The sequence below is a fragment of the Myxocyprinus asiaticus genome, chromosome 22 (assembly GCF_019703515.2).
Source record: "Myxocyprinus asiaticus isolate MX2 ecotype Aquarium Trade chromosome 22, UBuf_Myxa_2, whole genome shotgun sequence".
Taxonomy (NCBI): domain Eukaryota; kingdom Metazoa; phylum Chordata; class Actinopteri; order Cypriniformes; family Catostomidae; genus Myxocyprinus; species Myxocyprinus asiaticus.
The window spans coordinates 10337771-10347500 of record NC_059365.1 but is presented as its reverse complement, the minus strand read 5'-3'; the positions used below and the strand labels follow the sequence as shown (position 1 = coordinate 10347500).

The window sequence follows — 9730 nt, the reverse complement described above, 5'->3', positions numbered from 1 at the left end:
AAGTAATCTCTTCAGTAATCAAAATACTTTTTGAATGTAACTGTATTCTGATTACCAACAATTTAAATTGTAACTGTAGTGGAATACAGTTACTGATATTTTGTATTTTAAATACGTAATCCCGTTACTTGTATTCCGTTACTCCCCAGTACTGGTTATCGCCACATCACTCGACAACAGTGGGTGTCACCTTTAGTGATTTAATGATTAATTGAATGATTTTATATTTTTTAACGATTTTGTTATGTATTTAATGCTTTTATTTAAACATTTATTTAATTATTTATTTGTTTAGTAATTTTGCCCTCCATAGTTTACACATACTTTTATAGCACTCTACTAATTTTATACCAAATTAATTCATATATACAATATTTATGTGTCTTCAAAAGCTTTGATTTATCTTATTTTCCTTCATTTACTCACATTTAATGAATTCTATTTTTGACTATTTTATTTAAACACTTTATAAATACATACTTTTATTTTGACACTTGAAATTTCCGTCAAGTTGATTATTGTGTCTTGCTTCTTTTCTTGCATTACCGTAAACAGGAAGTAAAATGCAGTTCCATAGACTGATTTTAGTGGTCAAACGGGCAGGAGGCGTGTCAGGATAATCCTCGATGATTGGCAGCGCTCTTTAACAGCTGAAACTTTCATTGCATGTTGTCCGTCCTCTAAATAACAAACGTAGCAAGATTGCACGTTGTTACGAGGCATTTTAAAGTTTATACATCGCACTCATTTTGGGTTATTGGTATGGCTGACATTGAATTAATATGTTGAACTGTGGCGCATTCATGTATTTCTAATAAATGCTCTGTAAATGCCATCATCATCATCATCATCAAATGTCATGCATGCAAATCATACGTTAGTTGCACCTCATATTGCATGCTATAAATACAATTAGCCATGAAATTCTGTGCAGCTAATGTACAAGCAAAAAAAAATTAAGTCAAATGTGGAAAACCAATACTTAATATACTTTGTCAATTAAAATCTGAAATTATGTGTTGCATTTAAACAATATTTAATAACCCTGTCTTGACTTATTTGCAGCCTTCGCATGTTCTTGCAAGCAGAGTTTGTCAAAAAAATCCCAGCCACTCACACGCGCCACAGTAGCAGCAGTTCAGAGGGCATCAGCTGGTATCCTGTGCCAAACAAGAAAAACCTGCCTTTTGATATTGTGGAGCTGATGGAAGAGGTTGAACAGAGGGTAAGGCATCCACAAATCCACATTGAATGTGTATGCCTCTGAATCAGTTGTAATACAAGATGTTCATCCACAGGGAGGGTTTTTGCCCAATGTCTTCAAAGTTCTTGCCCATCGTCCTGCAGAATTTTGGGCATTCTTCTCTTATTACAATGCCCTCATGAACAAGGAAAGTGGTGAGGCCTTTTGGTAGCTAATGGCTTCTTTTATAATTGAATCCATGCACATGATCTGTTATTATAGTTATTTAGATTTGACCTGGTTTCAGTGGGTAGGAAGATGAGATTGAGATGTTTATTATTAACCAGATGGATATGTGATACACGTTGTCGCAACCAGTGCTCACAATCACTGCCTGTACTGTGTAGTATCTCACAGTGCATTGCACCGCATCTATTCAAAAAAACCTATGCTAGCTGACCAGGTGCCTGCAATTTTATGAGAAAATAAAGCTACATTTGACAAATGTTGAAACACTTTATTTTTCTGCCTTTTATCCCTCAACTACCGTAAAATAATATTAAATGGTATAGTAAGCTTTGAGGCAAAAATGAAAATGAGTGGGATTATAATTGACTTTACTGGCACTATCTTGCCCCACAGGTGGCAGTCAATTACAACGTTGCAGAGCTAACTTCCCGTGAGCGAGCCATGCTTGACTTTGCACTGACAGTCTGCAGGAGCGAAACAATAACTGAAGAACATTTTAGCACACTGGAGACTCACGGATTTGACAGAGAAGATATTTGGGACATTGCTGCCATTGCTGCTGCCATTGCTGCTGCCTTTGCAATGTCCAACCGCTTGGCTCACCTGACTGATATGAGACCTAATGCAGAATTTCAGCATGGGCAGAGTGCCAAGAGACAAAGCAAAAGCCTCTGATGGGCAGGTGAAAGGAGAATAGACTCATATCAGGCTCTGGATTAAAGTTATAATATCTTATGAGAAAAGATCCTTCTAAACTGTGAAATGATAAAATTGTTGATTAAAAAAAAATCTCACCCCAAGTGCCTTATCTGACACTTTCACTACTGTATGCACATTCAGGTTTTGTAGTATTGAAATTCATATTAAAATACTATGGTATCATGTGTAAATAATACAGTTTATTTAATCTGAAATCCCTTTAGTCACTTTTTGGTATTGTATTTTGTTCATTGTTTCTTTCTCAATCCTCACAAAGTTGGAAGTACACTTTGGCTTTTCTTGTACTTTTATTTGTTTGATGAGGAGTATGATTTTGTGATTGGTAACACTTTACGATAAGGTTGTGTAAGTTAGCATATGCACATGTAACGTATTACATTCCAAATTAGGTGAATTAATGAATATTTGTTTCATGCATTTTGGTTAATGTTAATTTATAAATATAATATTGTTCATTGTTAGTTCATTTTAGTTCTTAATGATGTTACATCACAAATTTGTAATATTAAAATGTTAATATATGTAGAAATCAACATACACAAGATTTTTAAAAAGATACTCTAAAAGTAGCCTATTGTTCATTCTTAGTTCATAGTAACTATTGTGTAATGTTAATGTAGGTACTGTAAGGTTATCCATCCTGACAGGCAACGCCAGGAATGTTAGATCTAGCCTTCCACTAAACCTCTCTCTCCATCAGAAGGTATCGAAGTGAGAGCAAAAATTTGAATTCTGGTCCCGATTCACTTGCATTGTATGGACCTACAGAGCTGAGATATTCTTCTAAAAATCTTCATTTGTGTTCAGCAGAAGAAAGAAAGTCACACACATCTGGGATAGCATGAAGGTGCGTCAATGGTGAGAGAATTTCCATTTTTGGGTGAACTATCCCTTTTAGAATGTGTAAACTTGAGACTTTTGGCTTTTATGACTTACTGGTTGTATCAAAAAATGTATTTAATAACACACATTCACAGAATTAGTATTAATATACTGTGTAAACATTTTTTACAAATTGTTCATTAATGCATTACAAAGAAAATATTACAAAAAGAAGTACTGGTTGGTGTTCTATTTGCTTTTACCCATAATTTGTGTAAACAAAACAATTCCCCACTCAGAGGCACGTTGCCTCCTCATTTCAATACCCACTGGTATACCTAGAAGTTTCTTATATCACATGATGATGCATTTGTGGCTGAAATCTAGTTCATCTTCTGGTCATTGAGTCCTCGACTCGAGCACACAGGCCTGTGAACACATTTTGTAACAACATTTTTGTTTGCTTGTTTTATGCAAGTGTATATTACTTTATGTAAATATAAATAAATATTTTGGTTTCACAATAAAGAGTTAATCAATTAAAGACCCCATTAAATCGAAACTAAAGTTTTGCTGCTTTAAGTCCATAAGTCTTAAAGTTAGCTTTAAGGCTTTAATTTACAAAAGCCAAACACATACAACCACTTTCCACTGTGCTGCTTCTCATGCCATAATAGGTGTTCAGCCGGACTGCTGAAGAAACTAAAAAGTGATCAATACACAGTCCAACCATGTGTCCACTGACTTGAGACACACAGCGTGTCGCAGTCTTTGCTTAAAACAAGGTTGGAGCCATTGAGCAATGTAGTCAATGCTGATGAATGAGAAACAAGCTAGTAAAGGCTTACAATATATCAATGTTTTGAATCATAATACATGAAACACAAAGAATAAAGAGCACTCACTCATGCTCATCTACAGTATATGCTAGTGCAGGGTTTCTCAACCTTTTGCCTACTGCGACCCACTTTGCTTTGGTGCTGCTGGCTGAAGTTTTCACACGGTCCCTTACCACACCCTCCAAGTTTTAGCACAATGTATGAATGTTTTAGACGGTCCCTTACCCACCATAGGCACAATTTCCAACTAATATCAAGGTTAAATTAATGATCTTGAACGATTTTGCAGTGACACCACCGGACCAGCTTAAATACATGAAAAAATCACATCATTTAATCTTTAAATACGGCATGATCCCGTATTTTACGGGACGGGTGGCAACCCTAATTGGGACTGCCGCACTGAAATGATGATACCTGGATTGGACTGCATTCAGACCAGCATGGTAATGAATGGAGCTAGCGCATGCAACGCTAGGTAAAGAGAAATATCAGAGAAATGCAGCCTCTTTCTTAGAGCTGTTCAGCTTGTAGCTCTTTTTAGAGCTGTTTAGCTTGTAGTCCAAAAACCCAGAAGAGAATTTGCCATGGGTTCCCACTGGATTTTCCTATGGGTTTTTATAATGGGGTTTTTGAACTTATGAGAAAAATAAGGTCTATGGTAAACATTACCTGACGATACGTAGACGCTTTGTTCTACAACAGTCATACCGCAAATAGGAATTTTGAAACCGTGAATTACATAGTTTTAAAAAAACAAAAAACAAACAAACAGCAAATTCAAAATTCACATTTGAGGGCTGAAAGTGTGTATTTTATTTTGTAGAACAAAAAGTCCATGTTTCGTCAAGTAATGTTTACCACAGAACTTATTTTACTCAGTAGTTCAAAAACCCCATTATAAAAACCCATAGGAAAATCCAGAGGGAACCCATGGCAAATTAGACTTCAGGGTTCGCCTACAAATTGATATCATGGTTGAACAGCTCTATAGACCTTATTCAAAGCAGCGCCATCTTTGATATTTGACGGGAGAGACAATGAGGCTGTGAGGGACAGATGTACAGTCTCTTCAATAGTTTGTACTGTTGTACAACAAAACATTGAAAAAAACATCTTTCCAAGAACATTCAGTAGATAAAAAAATCAGATGTGATCTAGGAGCTTTTTACAGCTTTATACCGTGCTTGCCATTGAAGAGATGGTATGTCTAACCCTCACAGCCTTGTTGTCATTCCCATTAAATGTAAAAGATGGTGCTACCATGAATAAGGTCCATTATTTGTGCTTCATGTATTACGATTCAACACATTTATATATTGTAATCTTTTACTCACTTGTTTCTCATTCATCTGCATAGACTGCTTTTCACAACGGCTCCAACCTCGTTTTAAGCAAAGACTTGCAACACGCTGTGTGCGTTTGTGGGCTGGTTATGTATTAACGTTGTCAGTAAGATCATTGTTTGATTCTCAAGTCTCGAGTACTGATTGCTTTTCAGTTTCTTCAGCAGTCTGGCTGAACACCCGCTATGGCACAAGATGCAGCACGGTGGAAAGTATTTGTGTGTGTGTGTGGCTTTGTAAACTAAAGTCTACTGGCCAATTTTTTTAAAGTCATGAGCTGTTGGACATGTCTGCCCCAACTTCATCATGTTTCAGTAGGAAATACTTCAACAGACCAAAGTAAACTGCTCGTCAAGGCACTTCACGAGGACTTTAAAGTTTAGTCTTACATTTTCCACCCACTGCTAATAATTACCTCATAGGCTGGTGGAGGTGTAGTTGGGAGTGGACCATAGTTTGCTGGATGTGCATTTGGGACAGGTCCATAGTTTCCTGGCAGTGCAGTAGGGACGGGCACGTAGTATGCTGGAGGTGCAGTCGGGACAGGTCTGTAGTTTGCTGGCATCACAGACAGGACTGAACTACCAGGTTGTGGCAATGCAGAGGGGTCCAGTTGGCCCACAAACACAATATTGTTAACAGGCAAATTTGTGTTCATGTAACTGACCGCGGCATCACTTCTTGACTGAGAGAGACAGAGAACAAATGTGAGAAGTTTATCATGCATGGGATCTTATTTAATCTGATTCGGTGTGTCTTGATGAGTTTTACCTTTGGCCTGCAGCAGCAGAAACAAGATGATGAGGCAATGATAATAGAGAAGATTAAGGCCAGAATATCGCAGCCCATGAGGACAACCAAACTCAAACCCTAAGTCAGCATTAGAGGCAAGATGATTAATAAACAGAGTGGTTGCTAGACCTTTATTTATTTATTTATTTGTATTGCCATGTCAGCATCGCTGGCTATTTTCATGGCAAGATCAAGGTAGTTTTAAAAGGTAATTTACACAATATATAATACAGTAATATACACAATGAACATTATATAAGATCTTTCATTTCAATATTTGATCAATTTAAAATTTTCCCTGGTGAAACATTTTTGAAAAACAGTACAAAAGACAAATTAGTAACAAGCTGAATAACATTACACTGCTGTAAAATAATATTGGCAATTGTATACTTTTTTTTGTAAATACTCGGAAAACAATGGGGAACAAAGAACAGGTACAAATACTTGGCAACAACCAGAAACAGTCAAAAGACAAGAGGCTTTCAAAGTAAAAGCTGAGTGTGTTCAACATGAACACACACCACTTACCCAACGGACCAGGTTAACGCGGAGGGAGGTAGCAGCCGTTGCAATGTTTACGTAGTTGAAAACCTGTGCGGTTTTGACCTACAATAAGGAAGATCTGGTTCTAAAACAGTTCCCACAGAATGCTCTTTAAGCAAAATATGCATAATAATATTAAGAAGAAGAATTCATACTTCCCAAGTAACAATAAGTTTCATTCAAATATACAAAATGAGATGTCAAATTCAGACTAACCAGACATGGGTTAGGCTTGCATGCAGCTGAGACTGTTACGGCTCCAGTTAAAATGCACTGCAGAAAAGGAATTTAATTCAGCATTTGTTCACTGCACAATGTACTGTAGTGCAAATACTGAAATGAATGACTTACAAAGACTGGTGACCACAAATGGAACCAAAAATGTTGCCAGATTATAAAACCGATTCCTATTAAAGCTGTCAATATTTCCAAAACCTGTGAGACAAAAAGAAAAAAGATTCTATCCATTTATTCATACATTGTGAAAACAAGCACTTTAAAGCAAAATTCCTTCTAGAACAGTGTTGTTTACCCCAAAAACCAGTGGCTTGATTTTCAGGAATCTAGAAACTTCATTTGGCTGCTGCTGGTAAACTGGAGTGGCTATCATCACATCAGAGGGTTTTGGCACGTCTGGAGACATACAGAGCGTATCGTGTTTCGACATGCATTTAGCCAGTGCCAGGAAACCAAGTGTCACTGTTCACTTTCATTTTCAAAGCTGAGAATCAATTACAATATGCTAAGAGCCCCTAGATGTAGGCTATTTATGTGGTTGTCATTTAGAAAACACTTTTTATCCAAAGCAATTCACATGTACAGTATATAACACGTGTGTTTAGTTACAGAACAGAAAAAGACAGTGGCACCCTACCTGCACAAAGAGTATACACACTACCTTTTGCAACATCAGTATTTCAATATAAACCCTGCAGGCGGAGGGTGTGTAATACCGATCATTTAAACTATTATCGTCTCTGTTATAACCGGTTATATGTAAGTTCTCTGCTCACTGACACTGTGAATGGAATATTGCATGTTCAAAAGTTAAGCTGAATCAACAACAATTGTGCCATAATGTTAATTTCCACAAAAATGTATTTATTAAAAAATAAAAAAAATAAATAAATAAAAAATGGGGTTACAGTGAGGCATTTACAATGGAAGTCAATCCATAAATGTTGAAATATTTACTTTCAAAAGTATATAGCCAAAAGACATAAACAATATGCGTGTCAAAATTATTTAGTGATATAAAATATAAATGTTTAAATTTAAAGTGTTTTGAATTAATACGCTTAATAAAAAGTTAGCTTACACAAAATATTATCTATAAATAGGCCTATACTATAATATCCACATATTGTTTACTGAATTATTTCATTTATAATTACATTCCCTGCCTTTTCATGTTGTTAGAAGTTGATAACATTACTTCTTTCACTTGTTCCCACTGGAGCTTTAATGGAGTGTTAAAGGTATAATTCACTCAGATCATTTACTCACCCTCATGCCATCCCAGATGTGTATGGCTTTCTTTCTTCTGCAGAACACAAATGATATATATTTCAGCTCTGTTGGTCCATACAATACAAAGTGAATGGTGGCCAAAACACTGAATATCCAAAAAGCACATAAAGGCAGCACAAATGTAATCCATACAACCCCAGTGGTTAAATCCATATCTTCTGAAGCGATATGAGTTGTGCTGTGACTTTGGGTAAGAAACAGATCAATATTTAAGTCCTTTTTTCCTATAAATCTCCACTTTCACTTCCACATTCTTATTCATTGATTTTGGCAATTTGTATTCTTCGTGCATATCACCTCCTACTGTGCAGGGAAGAGAATTTATTTAATTATATTTATTTATTTATTAATTTAACCACTGGAGTCGTATGGATGACTTTTATGATGTCTTTGTGCATTTTTCTGAGCTTCAAAGTGCTGGTCACCATTCACTTGCATTGTATAGACCTACAGAGCTGAGATATTCTTCTAAAAATCATCGTTTGTGTTCAGTAGAAGAAAGAAAGTCATACATATCTGGGATGGCATGAGGATGAGTAAATGGTGAGAGAATTTTCATTTTTGTGTGAACTATCCCTTTAACACATGCTCAAGTGAGGGCAGAGAGCATTATTGCGGATTAAAGAGGTGCTACTGCTAATGCAGTTTGCTCAGGAATTATTTAATAAAGATGTTTGACTTAAATCCCATTTTTTGTAACCCGTGCTATTATTATGATACCTATGCCAGACTGAGACTATGTCAGAGAGAAAGTCTCGTTTAGAGTTTCAAATGTAAATTCGTTAAGAGCAAGTTAAATCCTGCCAATGTTCTCTACCTCAAAACCTCAATCGTGTGAACAACACAACTTAAATATGCTACAGATCAACAGAAAAGTCACAGCACAACTTTAACAGAAAATAAATATTAATGAAGGTGTTGTGTGATCTGGACAACGCACACTTTCTACCATACATGGAGTCTCTTTTGTTTAGATTTATGAGACGGAAAAGCGTTAATTCTATTGGCCAGGAAGCGGCAACGTGTCGCGTGAAAGACTTTGATTAGGCCTGCTGCACGACTTAAAATGCAGTGTTAACTTAAAAAATATAGACTTATTCTAGCAATTTGTTGTGGCGTATTTCCGTTGTGTTTTCAACTCTTGTTAACTCAGCTAATTTTGTTGTGTTGTGCAACTAGATCTGTGGGGGATAGACCTCGTCTCATGTTAGAACGACACGTGTGGTCAAACTTGCCGTCAAAAATCCAAATGAGCAAATGAATCAATATATAAAGAATGCTTTACCTTGATGTTGCTTTTGTCTTGGGTCTTATCATTTTCATTACTTTCACTTTGTGAGAAGACTCCACCTTTCCACTGTAAAAAAAAAAAAAAAAAAAAAACAGACGTCATAATGAAACTTCGTTTTTTGTCCACAACACTTCCCTAAAATAGTCAGTTTTAATAAAATAGAGATTTTAGTTTAGTCTGAGAATATAGTTTTATGTAGATGTGTATTTTATGACTGTAAAATAAAAGAAATGTGGCTTGTCATGTCAAATCAACTTACTGAGATTCCTGTTTTAGATCTTTACATCTGGAAAGCATCACAATCTAATTTACATCTGCTAAACATCTTAAAAAGATCAGAATGACCAACATTCTAAATCATAAACATCTCAAAGGCATCTGCTGAATGTCTTATTAACATCCGAGAGGAAAC

General features: G+C 36.0%; 1 protein-coding gene across 1 annotated transcript; it reads right to left on the bottom strand.

Annotated features, from left to right (window-relative positions):
- Nucleotides 1-3091: 3091 nt before the first annotated feature.
- Nucleotides 3092-9384, bottom strand: si:ch211-175m2.4 (uncharacterized). Its single transcript, XM_051649292.1, has 8 exons — nucleotides 9313-9384; nucleotides 7030-7130; nucleotides 6849-6932; nucleotides 6714-6770; nucleotides 6483-6560; nucleotides 5931-6029; nucleotides 5575-5844; nucleotides 3092-3403 (listed from the first exon to the last, which is right to left on the bottom strand). The coding sequence occupies exons 2-8, from the start codon at nucleotides 7105-7107 to the stop codon at nucleotides 3374-3376; spliced, it is 696 nt and encodes a 231-aa protein (XP_051505252.1). The 5' UTR covers nucleotides 7108-7130; nucleotides 9313-9384; the 3' UTR covers nucleotides 3092-3373.
- Between the last annotated feature and the right edge of the window lie 346 nt (nucleotides 9385-9730).

Bases quoted from the DNA above. Each gene is read 5' to 3' on its own strand.
- si:ch211-175m2.4 (XM_051649292.1), bottom strand. From the start codon at position 7,107: ATGATAGCCACTCCAGTTTACCAGCAGCAGCCAAATGAAGTTTCTAGA. The intron at 6,933-7,029 runs GTAAACAACACT...TTTGTCTCACAG, and splicing joins TCAAGCCACTGGTTTTTGGG to GTTTTGGAAATATTGACAGC. The intron at 6,561-6,713 runs GTTAGTCTGAAT...TCCTTATTGTAG, and splicing joins GCAAGCCTAACCCATGTCTG to GTCAAAACCGCACAGGTTTT.